Source organism: Ictidomys tridecemlineatus, chromosome 10 (assembly GCF_052094955.1).
Source record: "Ictidomys tridecemlineatus isolate mIctTri1 chromosome 10, mIctTri1.hap1, whole genome shotgun sequence".
In the NCBI taxonomy this organism is placed as follows: domain Eukaryota; kingdom Metazoa; phylum Chordata; class Mammalia; order Rodentia; family Sciuridae; genus Ictidomys; species Ictidomys tridecemlineatus.
The window spans coordinates 122,128,772-122,142,571 of record NC_135486.1 but is presented as its reverse complement, the minus strand read 5'-3'; the positions used below and the strand labels follow the sequence as shown (position 1 = coordinate 122,142,571).

At 53.4% G+C, this 13,800-nt stretch overlaps 1 protein-coding gene across 7 annotated transcripts in view; it reads left to right on the top strand.

Annotated features, from left to right (window-relative positions):
- Window positions 1-13,800, top strand: part of Caln1 (calneuron 1) — a 319,860-nt gene that overhangs the window by 41,038 nt on the left and 265,022 nt on the right. The window contains exon 1 of one of the 7 annotated variants that reach the window (XM_078023952.1): window positions 5,746-6,536. The exons of 3 other annotated variants lie outside the window; for them this stretch is intronic. In XM_078023952.1, coding sequence (XP_077880078.1) covers window positions 6,493-6,536 — 44 coding nt within the window. In that variant the 5' untranslated portion in view covers window positions 5,746-6,492. Of the gene's footprint in view, window positions 1-5,745; window positions 6,537-6,991; window positions 7,149-7,386; window positions 8,060-8,314; window positions 8,470-13,800 lie in introns of those variants that run through there. 3 more of the 7 variants (XM_078023954.1, XM_078023955.1, XM_078023956.1) reach the window with 3 other exon arrangements.

The window sequence follows — 13,800 nt, the reverse complement described above, 5'->3', positions numbered from 1 at the left end:
GTCTCTGATGCTTTATTTCATGTTCACTTATCTTTTTTCTATAGCATCTAAGCTTATGTTAGGTCCTCAAAAAACTTCTTGTTTAATATCTTCTTTTAATTTTTGCTCTGGAATATCATTTGCTCCTTTCCTGTGGTATCTTTTCCTTTCTTTATTTACATTTTCCTTTAAATAACTGAGCCTACTTACAACCGCCAGGTACTCATCCCCATCAGCCAATTCCCTTGCAGTTGTCATTCCTGCCCCCGTGGACACGGCCCACGTGAATGATGTTGAGTTTCTGGGTTTTGTTTTGCCCTTTGAAGAGTTTTGAAGTTGGTTTGTTAGGCATGTAAGTTACCTGAGAATCACCTTGATCTGTTTTTGTTAGGGAAAGTCTTCGGATAGTGCCTTTACTTTAGAGCTAGTTCACTCTTACTATTGAGGAGCCTCTACCCTACTCCCAGGTGTTCAAACTGGACATCATTACACTGTAGCTATTTCTTAGTCTTACAAATGTTCAACTTACAGCTCTCCATTAAGCGTGCCTTGCCGGGCTTCATGGAATTTTGCTCTTGTACACACATTGGGGTTATTAACCAGGGACCTCCAGGAGTCCCTAGGAAGACGTCCCTGTCTTTGCCTCCAAGGAGAGGGGAGATCTAGCTCCTCTCCAGTCCTCTGCCCAGCACACTGCAGCCACTGAAGCCTCCGTGTGCTGCTTTTTTTGAAGCCTCAGCGAGGCCTCCGTGTGCTGCTTTGGCTTCTCTGTCCTCTAGAGCCACACAGACAAGGTCCCCAGGCAGACAATCAGGCTGCTGTCGGGCTCACTTCACCCTGGTCTTCTTCCCACAAGGATGACGGTCCCACTTTGCCTGTTGTCCAGGCACGAAAACTGTCATTCGTGTATTCATTTAGATTTTGTTTGCTAGCAGTCGAGAGAGCCTAGGACCAACCTAGAAGCGAACCCCTCAGCTTTCTTTCTAATGGGTATTTTCCATGCATCCAGATAGAGATGCACAGTTGTTTTCTCTGAGCTCACCGAAGATTATGCTAATGAGGGTAGGCTTCACTAACGATTGTCACTTCTGATGAGAAGGCATCTGTCAGCCTGTTTTCCTTTGAAAGTGAGAGAAGAGAGGGCGAGGGAGGAAAGCAGTGGCAAGGAGGGGAGGGGAGGGCGTGGACTGGGTTGATTTTCAGCGCTGACTTTGGCTTCAGGAGTGTCACTGTGACTGCCTTTTGTGTGGCTTCTCCTAGCCTGCTTGGAATTCGTAGAAGTTCCTGAATCCTGACTTCACGGGTTTGGGAAAATTCCCACCCGACATTGGGTCCAGCCCATTCAGGCTTCCGTTCCATTTCCGGCATTCTCCTGTCCTGTGTCTCCGAGACTGTCCTCTGTTCTCCATCCTTCTAGTAGATTCTTTCTGCTGACCTATTTAACACTTCACCGATCTTCTCTTCGTCTGTGTCTAATCTGCTTTAAGCACATCTGTTGAGTGCTTTTTATTTTTTGGGGGGGGGGTTGTTCTAGAATCACTATTTCATTCTGTTTTAAAAATAAATCCTAGTTCTGCTCTGATGAGTTTATCTTGTCATTCATTCTCTCCAGCGATTTTCACAATTAGTATTTGTTGCGATGACTTCCATGTCGGGGTGCCTGTCTTTCCCCCGCTCTTTCTTCCCTGCTGGTTGGGCCTGTCTCCTAGCATGCCTGGCAATTCTGATTCAAAGTCAGATGTCGTACCTGAAAGGTTGTAGTGATCCTGCCTGTTGTTCTCTACCCTCGGAGAGGATCTGAGTTTTCACGGGCCGGCAGTACGTGAGGGTCACTTGCTGCCAATCAGGTATGAGGTCGTGAGGATGGACAGGTGTCCCTCCAGGCCTTTGTCCTGTGCTGGGCCAGCCAAGAGGTATGGAGTGGCTCCTCCTGGCCCTGCCCCTCCTCTGTGCTGCCCAGGAGCTGGCAGAGCCCGGCTGCCGGAGATCGTGGGCTGGGCCTCTCCCCTCCATCCGGTGGCAGGCCCCACACAGGTTCTGTCCTGTTGGCACCTTAGGGTTCCCGACGAGCGGGTACCCATCTCCATTTCGCCCCCTTGGCTCTGCTCAGTGCCTTTGCCTGTCACCTTGTGCAGCTTCGCCGCAGGCCCAGGCCACTGGGGGCTGGAGTGGCCTCTCCCTTGGAAGCCAGCCCCTGGTCCTGGCTGCCCAGCGCCACTGAAATGTGATTGCTTTCCTCTCTGTCCCTGAGCCGCTCCAGCATCTCGGAGACACTGCTTTTTTGGCCCTTCTCGCCAGGCCACTTAGAAATTAGCTGAATTAGTTTACAAGGGAAGCTCCGAGAAGGCCAGCCCCCAGGGCTTCTCTCCCTCCTGCTGGCTCTTGGCCACTCTCTTGAGTTCTCCGGGTTTTGTTGTTGTTTTTTGGCTCATGTAGGTTTTGGGGGTATCTTTTTCCCCCTGAAAATAAAAACATCATTTATTTTCTGACCCATTTCATTTTAGGGGAATACTCTCCCCCCACTTCCATACATCACACCCTAACTGGACACATGAACCCTGGATGAAGCCATTTCACCTTCCATGTGTATTAGCTCATTTTTCTTCTGGGCTTAGTGTTGAATACATTCCTAAAGCCAACATTGATTTTTTTTTCTTTATTGGTAACTTTTTTTTTTTGCCTGAATTTTTTATTCTAGAAGTTAAAAGAATTGCTAGCACATGCATCAGTGTTATTTCTTTTTATTAATAATTCTATAACAGAGTAAATGCTTTTTTTTTAAGGCAGTGACTGTATTATTCTTTTTCTATGGCACTTTTATTACCTTGAAATAAAATTAGCGAAGAACTTTTTCCTCATTAAAAAAATAAAGCCAGTATTAAAAATGTTCTTATGGAAGAATAGAATTGTAGAGCCTTCGTATCTGCTCATCTAAAAAGCAGAGGCCCCTGGGATCCTGGCTCACAGAGACCATTCCCATTACATTCCGGGCAAATACATCCCGTGCACGTGGATGACAGAGAGCAAACTCTCTTTTTTTAAAAAACAACACCATGTATATTATTTTGCAATTAGCTTTTCCACTTCAAAGTATATTTTTGGCATGCTTTTCACTAAATTTGCCTAGTTATCTGTGGCTGAAAGACAAATCACACAAAATCTAAGTGGCTTAATAAGCAACTTCTCACTACCTCATCCAGCTCCATGCCTTGGGAATTCTGAAGGGCACTGCAGCGTGGCTTGTCCCTCCCTATAACCCCTGAGGCCTCAGGTCAGAAGGTTCCCTGGCCAGCTGGCTGGGGCTAGGTAGCTGGGACAGGCTGGACACACCCCTCTCGTGTCCCCTGTCTCTCTCTCTTTCCTTCCCTCCTTCTGGTGCTCCCTATCATCAGACAGCCTCTCACAAAGCTAGCTTGGGCTGTCCTCGGGATGCGAAGATGTCCCACATGGTGGCCTGGGGCTGGAAGAAGCATGCTTTGTGAACAGGAGGAGGAAGTTCAGAGCTGCCTGAATCCCGGCCACCCGAAGCTCACATAGACTCTCTTCATCCATAAAGAAGTCATGGATCCTGTCCAGATTTAAGGGTGAGGAGATGCAGATCTCAACGCTCCGTAAGGGAAATGTCAGAGAATTTATGGCTATCTTTAATTCACACTGTCAGAAACAGCCTGGGCCAAAAACTATTTGCATCCTTCCGACATGAAACATACCCAGGAACGTCCCCAAGCCTCAGGGAGTCTCACTGCATGGCAGCCTCAGGTCCAGGCTGAGGGTCCTGGGTCTCATCCTCCAAGCAGGCTGAGGTGGGGGAGAGTCTCCCACCGTGGAGTTCTCAGTGTGAAGATCTGTTAGCTGAAGAAACAAGTGCTGTCTTCCCTTTTGCTCTCTGAACACTCAAATACATGGTGAGGCAGAAATGCAATACCTGCCCAGATGCTCGGGTCAGACAGGGAGAAGGCAGAGGCGTCCTGCGGCAGTCACTGGTTCACAGCCATTCGGAAATCACTTGAGACGGTGTCACCGGCACCTTAATGGGGGTCTGGTCCTGCTGCTTGGGGACGAATCTCGTGCCTCTTGCTGTATAAGCCACATGTTCCAATCTCCGTGAGGACAGGACCTGCTCTGCGGTTAGTCCCCTGGGAGGCTGCAGGTTTTAAGATTCTGAGATGTTCTTCAGATGCCTTCTTGACTCTCACAGCCTTGTCCCCCACCTAGTCTTTATCCAGAAACCAGAAGTCACTGCCCTGGGGGTGAGGGTTTCTGCGGGGATAGATGACCATGAAGAAGAGTTGCTCCTCTAGGGAGTGGCTTCTGGCTTCCCCCCTTTTTTTTTTTCTCTCTCGATTCTCCTCCAAAAGGATAGAACAGCCTCTTCCTCAGTTAAACTCTTTCTGCTTAGCCTTTATCACAGGCATCTAGAAAAATTCAGTTAGCATCTTCTGTTTCCTCCGTGGAAACTGCCCTCTCCAGATCCAGGAGTTCATCAGGTACCCTTTTCCATGTACTTCATTGACAAGGATGACAGTCTTGCCAGTTGTCCTGCCAGGACATGACTTGGGCACTGTTTCCAGTTTCCATTAGGTTTTCTCCGTGTCCTCTGAGTCTCCAAGAGTCTTCAGAGGCCCTTGCAACCTCCACTGTGGGTCTCAGGCACCTGGAGCCTTCACTCATCACCCAGCTTCATAGCCAGGGCTTTGAGTTTTCGTCACAGCAGCAGCAGCAATCTAACCCCAGATATTAAATTTTGTTGTGATTACCTGCTGTTGTATAACAAACCTCACCCAAACCTCTGGCCATGAAACCAGGAATGTGTGTTACAAAAAACCCAAAGTGGTCCATATTCCATGCTTGGAAGAAGTGTAGGAAAATCATCACCCTCCAGCTTATACTGCTCAAGGACTTTTAAAATTTCTATTTCTATTCAGAGTGCAGTGGGTCCCTTCATCACCATCTCCCATTGCCTGTCTCAGGCACTTGAAGTAGATGTATTGATTGATGACAAAGCAAAAAAGAAAAGATAGATAGGGGAGGAGAACCAGAGGTGGGAATGACTTTGGCCCCTTCAGAGAATGATCCGCCCTGGGGAGGTAGCAGTTGCCCATGTCTGACTGTGTGATGCTGGGCTCAAAGCTCAGGCAGGGGGGGACTAAGTTACAAAGTCTACTCCGAGCTGTTTCCTGGAGGGCTGAGTTATTTTAGATTGGAGGGAGTACTTGTGCTAAATCCAGCTACAAAGGCGTGATAAAGGGAACTCCCTTCTATTCTTTTTGCTCTATGTTGATTTTCGCCTCCATTCTGTAATTAGTAAAATATTTTATTTGGCACTTTCATAGGAAGGATATGTATGAGATGAGTTGGAGCAGGGTGTCAGGGCCTGTGAACCCGCGGCTCCCTCACCTGGAAACCTCAGGGTGGTCCTAGTTGGTGAGGACAGAGAAACGGCACCTGCCATGCCTATCCAGGGCTTTCACCCTGCCTCTCTAGGTCCTGAGGTCCTTGAGCCTAGTGTTCTGGGGCAAGAGATCCTTGATTTTTTCCTCCCAAGGTAATGTCTTTGATGTGTGTCGACTGCCTACTGATAGTGGCCTTTGTTGAAGGCTTGCTTCATGCCTGGACCCGAGCTATCTGAGTGAGCTGTCATTTCACGTGAGCACATTGAGTCTTTACAAGGACATCATAGGACTGGTCCTATAATGGACCCCGTTTTACAGATGAGGACAGTGAGATTTAAAGAGAGCAAATCAGATGTACAGATTCACACTGGCATTAAGGGAGGGCAGACTAAGAATGCAGGCCTGATGTGCCCAATCCTGGGTACATGGGTGGCCTCTAAGTTTTACCAGGACCTCCGTGCATATCTGTGGACTTGCCACAGGGCTCTGGTTGGAGGGAGTACTTGTGCTAAATCCAGCTACAAAACAATTTTTTAAAAAATATTTATTTTTGAGCTTTAGGTGGACACAATATTTTTATTTTATTTTTATGTGGTGCTGAGGATCAAACCCAGTGCCTCACGCATGCCAGGCGAGCGCACTACTACTTGAGCCACATCCCTAGCCCCAACAGAACAATTTCTTACAGAGGCAGCCCATGGTTGGAAGATGCAGCTGTTATGCAAACTAAGGACTCAGAGAGAAAGATCATATGGAGACTTGAACTCTATTCCTCTTCCTGAAACCATTTATGGAAACCTCTTTTATGCACATCTCTGAACTAGGTCCATAAAACTCAACCAGTGGCCTAAGGTGATAATTTGGAAGGAGGGTCTGGACCATAAGAGATGTGGTAGCAAACACTAAATGCCGACCATGTAGTGCCTGCAACGAGCACTACAGGGAGTCAGAACTGCTCAGGCTGCAAGCCAGAAGCACAGACAGGAGGGCACCCTGACTAACTTGTGTCACTGGCTGGCAGTGCCCATGCCCAAACTCCCTTGGCACCTGAAGCAGGCAGTGGAGAGGCGATTGCCGAGCTGCCTGGAGGAGCGACTTAGAGCCACACGGCCTGCTTTGCATGTGTCTTTTCTTTGATTCTGGGAAGTGGAGGCATCTGAGCTGGTGAGCAGTCGTTCTACCACACAGAGGGGGCAAGAAACTGGGACCCTGGAAAAGGGGGTGGTGTGAGGAAATACTAGCCTGCTCCAGCACACCCCTGCAAGGAACAGGAAGGAACTGGCAGGTGTCTGAGTCTGTCTGTGGATGAGCTGAGACAGCCTGGGATTTCCATTTTTCTCCTGACAACACACACCTTGGTGACATTGTGTATTCTGTCAGTTCCTGGGCACAGGGAGGGAGACAGATGGGAACAAGGGAGGTAAATGGTGACTGTAGGCTGTTTTCCCTTGAGGCATGGGGCAAGGGAGACAAGGGTCTGCCTGGGAAGAGACTTGAGGGGGTCAACGCCAGGGCAGGTTGTGGTCTGTGAGACGTCCAGCTCTCACCTGCACCCAAGAGCCTTCTCTTCCTCACAAAATTCATTCTGTGACCTTGGAGGACGTGGGGGCCACACCATGTGTGCTCGGGCTCCAGGGGGCTGGGATCAGAGGCAGGCTGGCTGGGCATGCCTCCCCAGAACATGCCAGGGGTGGCACCGTCATTCACCTCCTCTTCTACTTTGTGCGGCTAGCCCTTCCACCCTGGTGTTCTGCCCTTTCCCTGCACCGGACTCAGGTGAATTGTGGCCATAGGGCGTGGGTGCTGGGGATGAAGTAGTTAAGGTCGTAGGTGCTCCGGTGAGTTGTCCAATGCCCAGAAACAGCAGTTTGCCGGAGTTAACGTGGGCAGCTTCTTTGGGGAGGAAAGGAAGGAGCACCGTCTGCCAAGCTCCAGCTCGCCCCCCGCGTGTGTCTGTCTGTATGTGCAGAGTGCGTGTGTGTGCGCTAGTGTGAGTGCGCGCGCGCCAAGGCGTTCCTCAGGTTGTGCTGCCTGGAAACCCAGGGAGCCATTGGAGAGGCTAGGGGCTGGGGTGGGGGCTCCCCGACCCTCGGAGCAGCCGGGCGGCGGGCGGCAGGCGGCGGAGCCGGCCCAGAAACCCAGCTCCTGCAAGAGCAGGGCGGGGGTTGCGGTGCGGGCGGCCGCGAGGCCCCAGGGGCCGCCAGGGAGGAGCCAGGGAGGAGGCCAGAGCTGCATGGAGTTTCTAGGGCGCGCAACTCCGGCGGGGCCTCGGCCACTGGGCTCCAGGGCGCAGCGAGGCAGCCGCGCACATGGGCTGAGCCCGCGCGGCCAGCGGGAGCGGGAGGGGTAGAGGAGTGCGCGGTGCAGGGGGTGCGGGGCGCACGTCCCCAGACGGGAGCAGAGGACAAGGACAGGAGGAGCGCGCCCGGATCCTGCTCCCAGCCGACGAGGGGCTCGCGCCGGCCCGGCGCGCGCGTGGGGAGCGGCCCGGGGGCGCGGTGGGAGCCGGCGGCAGCAAGGATGCCGGCGCGGGCACGCGGCCGCCGGCTGGGGGTGTGAGCCAGAGGCGGGCGCTGCGCTCGGCGCCTCGGTTCCGCGCCGCCCCCTGCCTGCGGGCCTCGGAGGAAGCCCCGCGCCTCGCGGAGGCGCCTCGGCAGCCGGGCTGCGGGGCCCCGGCCCAGCGAGAGGTAAGTGCCGCCGCTTGCGGCTCCCCTGTCTCTTCCCTCCGCCCGCGCCCCTCTCCACCGAGCCCCCACCGGGCCGCGGCGGGCCCCTGTCCCAGAGTGGGCGGGCGGGCTGCTGGCAGCGCCTCCCGTACCTGTTGGCACCGACACTCGGCACCCGCGGCACCCGCCGGCCGGGCTGGGGGCCGCCGCAGCCACCTTGCCCTCCCTGCTGGCCTCCGGCTGCCGCCCGGGGGCGTGAGGCTGGGGCAGGGCTGCGGCTCACTCGGGTGTCCCGGCACCGTGCAGGCTGGAGGCTGGGCACAGCTCGCCGATTCCCCGGCGCCGGCGGCCACCCGACTGCGCGCCCCCGACCACGGGCGCCCGGCGGTGGGAAGGCAGGGCAGGGGGCCGGGAGCCGCAGCGCAGCCCAGGTGGGAGCTCTGGCGACATGCAGGTCTCCGGGAAGCCGGAGTCATGGCGATGGGGGAGGCGGGACGCAGGGTGCCCTCATCTCCAGCCCTCAGCGCGGGCTGCTGGCCCTCCCGGCGCACGCTCTTCGCGCCGGCCGGCCCATAGTCCGTGGGCCCTGGGACGCGCGGGGTCACCCGGAGGCTTTGGGAGGCCCCTCTGGGAGCTGGCTGCGGGCTCCCGGCAGCCTGGTGAGTCCAGCGCCCGGGCAGGGTCGGCCGCCGGCTCTCTGGGACGGTCCGGGTTTCCGCGGGTGCCCGGGCTCCGCAGACCGGCGCGACGGGGAGTGAACTTCCTCAGACTTGGCCTGAGGGCGCCCAGGCAGCAGCAGGTAGTTCTGGGCCGGCCCGGGCCCGGGCTGGATCGGCAGGTGGTGCGCAGGGTGCACGGAGGGCGCCAGCCACGTGCGCCCTGGGCCCCCAGCCCGGGCGTTACTTCCCTTTGCTTATTTTGCGTGGACTGGGAGTGTGTGAGGAAAGCACCTTTCTTCCATTTGTGCCCCAGCCCTTGGCTTCCAGGTGAAGCAGTGCCTGCAGTTCCTTGGGTGCCAAGACTGGGGCGCCATCCCCAGGCCCTTAGCCTGTTTTTTGGGGGGTGGGCGGCGTGGGGTGGAGGTAGGTGGGGGAGACAGGCACGCGTGTATACACACACACACACACAACACACACACACACACACACACACACACACACTTTCAGAGAATGGCAGCCGGGTGCAGGCTGTGTGCGATGCTTTAGTCTCATTAGTGGTGATAATAACTACATTCTACAGTGGCCCGCACAGCCTCTGCAGTAGAGTTGAGATGACCTTCCCTGGAAAGAATGGACAGATTTGGGGACATAGAAGAACTTATGTTCTGCTTCTTTAACTACTGACTTTCAGCTGCAAAGGTTTTTTTTTTTTTTTTTTTTTTTTTTTTAAATTCCCCTCAATTCCGGTATCACAGCTTTGGAAGAGGTTGTAAGGCCATTTGGTGTGAAATTATCTTGAGGCCAGAGCAGGACATGATTTTCATAGAAATGCAACTTCAGCTCCCCTGGGCTTGCAGGTGGGTTCCATTCCCCTTATATAGGGCGGGGTTGATCTTTATCCCCCACAGTGCCTCTTGCAGGCAAGGCAAGCTTCTGCCTCTGAGCTACCCACCAAGCTCCTGGAGGCCATTTTTATTTCTACCTGTGTGCAGGAGTTGTTGACTGAAGTCTAGGTGGCAATTCAGATTTCTCCTGGGCTGGAAGCTTGATTGCTTTGCCCAGTTAAGGGTGCATTCCCGGGATCCAGGAACTGCATAACTTTACTAGTTCCTCGGGCACTGGGTGGGAGGCCCTGGGGCCACCCTGAGCTGAATGGCCTGCTGGAACCCTGCAGAGGGGCCCCTCTGCCTGAGCTTGCTGCCTGGGTGTGGGTTTTCCAAAGCAGTAGCTGTGTGAAGAGGGGCTGTGTTCACCATGAAGCTGGTTCATGACATGGAAGCTGGTTACTGGGCGTATCCAAGGGGAGTAATGAAAACAGGACTCTTCGGAAATCCAATCCCGAGAATATTTTATTGGAGGAGAGCAAAATCCTCTTAGAATTGTTCACCAAGATGTCACCTTTCCTTGAACTCTGAAAGTAACGATTACTAGTTTCTGGACTTTCAGTCAGGGTGGAGGACAAAGGCTTCGTAGAAAGAAAATAATTAAATCAGCTGGTTCCTTTAAGAAAATGGTGATGAGATTGGATGGAGACACAGGACTCCCTCTCCTCTGAAAGAGGCGATGGGGGCATTGGGACAAGGTGCTGTGCGTGTGAGTAACAGCTGCTCCTTGGTGAGGTTGACACTTATCTCCAAGTGGGAGGTCTCTGGTCAGTGCTTAAGTACTCAGCAGGGCTGGGTTTCAGGGTAGAAATTGATAAACTGAGTTTGCATAGCAAGAGGACTTGGGAGGAACTGTGTGTCCCTGGGTCACCAGCACTGGAGGGGTGTTGTGGCTGGCCCCGGAGTCTGTGGCCACATATGCAGTGATGGTCATACCAGCCCCTTCCAGGATTGCTGACCTGTGCAGAGCGTGCTGGGTGGCAGAAGGGAACATGAAGTCTATTTAGGGGAAAATTCTGGCTCTGATAGAACTGAGCGTGGAAGCCCCTGAAGGCCCCCCTGATTCTGAGACTCTAACTCTGTTTCAGGCACATTTACACATTCAAGCTCATGAACTCCTCATTTTTCGTATTTGAAAACTGAAGCTAAGGGAAGTTCAATAGCCGTGGAGGGTCAGGATGATCACCCCAGGGGCTGGGGCTTCGGACTCCCCCAGAGCACTCTGCACATCACCTGTCTATGCTTTGCACAGGGGTGTGGGGCTCTTCCCCGACATGCCTTGTTGAGAACCAGTCATACTGTGGGTGCCCCACCCGTGTTTATAGAGTGAATCTGAGTCTGCATCACTCTCCTCATATCTGAGGAGGAGACTTGGGTGCTGGGCAGCTGTGACTTGGGCTGCCCTGTCTGAGGAAGAGGCGAACTACCCAACCTTACTGGAGCCCCGTGTGGGCTTGAGCCCACCCTGGGTTCATTAGACCTGTGCTATTAATATTTTGCAGATTCTCTGTCTGTGCCTACGTTGGTATTAGATGGGTGGCCTCTTTGCCCTTCACTTGAGGCTGACAGGAAGGTAGCCAGAGAGTCTGAGACGGCTCCTCGTGATGGAGAGCCATCAGGCAGTGCAGCCGGCGGTGGCCTCCGAGCTTGTTAAAGCAGCGCGAGTCCCAGCTCTGAAGCATCAAGCCCATCCTTCAAGATTGGCGGAGCACTGACCGCTTCCTCAGAATGCTCAATTTGAGGGCAATTCTGAAGTGTGAGTGGAAGGAGGAGAATGAAAGCACAATTGTTGCATCTGACCCAGGGTTTTCAAAGTGAATGGTGCTTTTAATCATTTAGCACCTAACAAAGATTTTTTCGGCTCCCATTATTTGGTCAGGATGGAGAGAGGATGACCCAGTGGCTGTCATCCAGGAATTCACAGGTTGGGGGCAGGCGGACTGCACTGGGATGCACGTCTGTGAGTGGAGAAGGTGGAGGGAGCGTCGAGCTGGGTCTAGAGAGGGTGGGGGTGCTCAGGCTTAGCTGGCCTTGCAGTGCCGAGGGAAGGCAGCAAAACCTGGGGCCGAGGAGGCAGCTTCGGGTTGGAGCTCTGGAGCTGAGGCTGAGGCCAGGGGCAGTGGGGGAAGAGGCTGGAAGGAGGGGTGAGTGTCTTTGTGAGGACCAGGCCTCCCTGTTGGCCCACTGGGGATGAGTGACATGCTCTAAGGTGGCTGATGACCATGTAGCCAAATGGCTCTAGCAGCCAGAAGACCAGAGGCCTGAATGCCGGTGAGGCCATGGTGCTGGACACCAGCTGGGGACTCCTGAGGGACTGTCGATTGGGGTTTCCCGGGTCGCAAACAACAGAGACTAACCCTGGTAAACGAGTAAAGCAGAGCGCGCCCTTGATGTGTTGATGGGAACTCAGGCCCGAGGGCACGGCTGGACAGCCACCAGGAAGCAGATGGGAATTAGGTGGCCCATGGGCTCTTGGCGTCAGGGACTGCCCGTGGTGTCCCCGGGTGATGCTGTGAGGTAAACGTGTCCGGCCTTTTGCACAGCAATGGTTATTGGATTATTCTGCTCCGTTTGGAATTTCAGTTGTATGGCACCGGGTTCCCAGGTCTAGGGGTAGTTTTCCAAAAGGTCATTGGGATGAGATGCCATTTTCTGGAATGATCCTGCTGACAGATGGTTTTGTCCTCCCCTGAAGGAGAAGCTGGCCACAGGCAGGGAGGTGCACCCTGACCATGAGGCCTCCGGCGTGGGTGACCGTGAGGAGCAGATCAGTCTCCAAGGCTGGGTGGCGGGCTGGTTTTGTCATGGGCGGTGCCGTGGCAGCTTTCGGAGACCAGGTGGGAGGAAGGGGTGGCCTGTTTAAAGAGTCTCATTAGAGGCCTGTTAGAGCAGGTTGCTTTGTCTCGGGCCCCCACGAAGCTGGACTCTTTGTGAACACTTTGATTGACCCCACTAGTGTGTACTGAGCACCTCTGGCCTTTGTACCGGGGGAGTGGTGACTTGGACAGGTGGCTCCTATGTATTCTAGAGATGAAGGACAGGAAAGAAAAACATGGAAATAAAACTAACCACAGGACATGGCTGAGTGGCCTGGGGCATTCAGATCGGTGGGCAAGAAAGGCCTCATGTAGGAGCTCTGTTTGTGCTGACCCCAGAGTGGCATGAGGACTAAATTAGGGGAGGACCTGGGAAGGGGCCACCAGGCAGTGGTAACAGCCCGAGCCAAGGTCCTGCTGTGGGAAGGAGCTGGGCAGTGGGAGTGGGGCGGAGGGGGGCGTGGCGGAGGCGAGTTCAGAGGGCAGGACTGCTCCTTGAGGGTCACACGTGCAGCTGGGGTTGGATGCTGTCAGATGGCAGCCACTGGACGGTCAGACAGGTTTGGGACCGGATGGAACGTGGGTTCTCTGAAGATCACCCGGCATCGGCTGTGGTTGGTCGCCAACGTATTACCTTGGTACAAGCACTCGAGTGTCGATCCCTTCGAGTGTGGAGTGAAATGCAGTGTTTAAAAGGAACAGATGGAGAGAAAACGCTTTGCTGACCTTAATTTAGTGATTTCTTGTGTGCCAATTAAATGGGAGCCCAGGCAAAACTACATTTCTCGCATGATGTTGGTTTTGTTTTAAAAGATGGTACAGAAGAAAAATGGGAAGAAATAGACCCAAAACGTTAATGATGCTTGTCCGGAGGTGTTGGCATTGTGCACGATTTTTTTTTTTTTAAATTGTGAAATAAGCACACATTTCTTTTATCATGGAGAAAGTTTGATTTAAAACACAGAAACAGACGATGGCAAATGCCTGGGTTGGGGTGCTCTCTCCCCGCCCTTTGTCCTGCCGTTTTATTTCTGAAGTTTTAGTGTCCCAAGCCACAGTCCTGGTTGGGACAAAAGAGAAGATGCTCGTTTTACTCCAGCTGCCCTGGTGCGGCTCTTTGTTTTACACTAGAGAAATATTTTTAATCAAGAGACTAAACTTTCTTTTTCAAAAAGAAATTAAGGCAATATAGAAATGTCACCTGAGAGCAAAAGCCCTTTCCTGACTCTCAGCCCCAGTGTCCCCCTTGTTATGTTTCGTCCTGTTCATTTCAGGTCCACACGTCTGGATGTCGTTGTCATCCAGGTCACTGTCACAGGTTGCCCTGCCTCCAGATGACCCTCCACCTTCCTTCACAGACCTTGAAACCTAGATGACCTTTCTTCCCCCTTGAACAAATTATT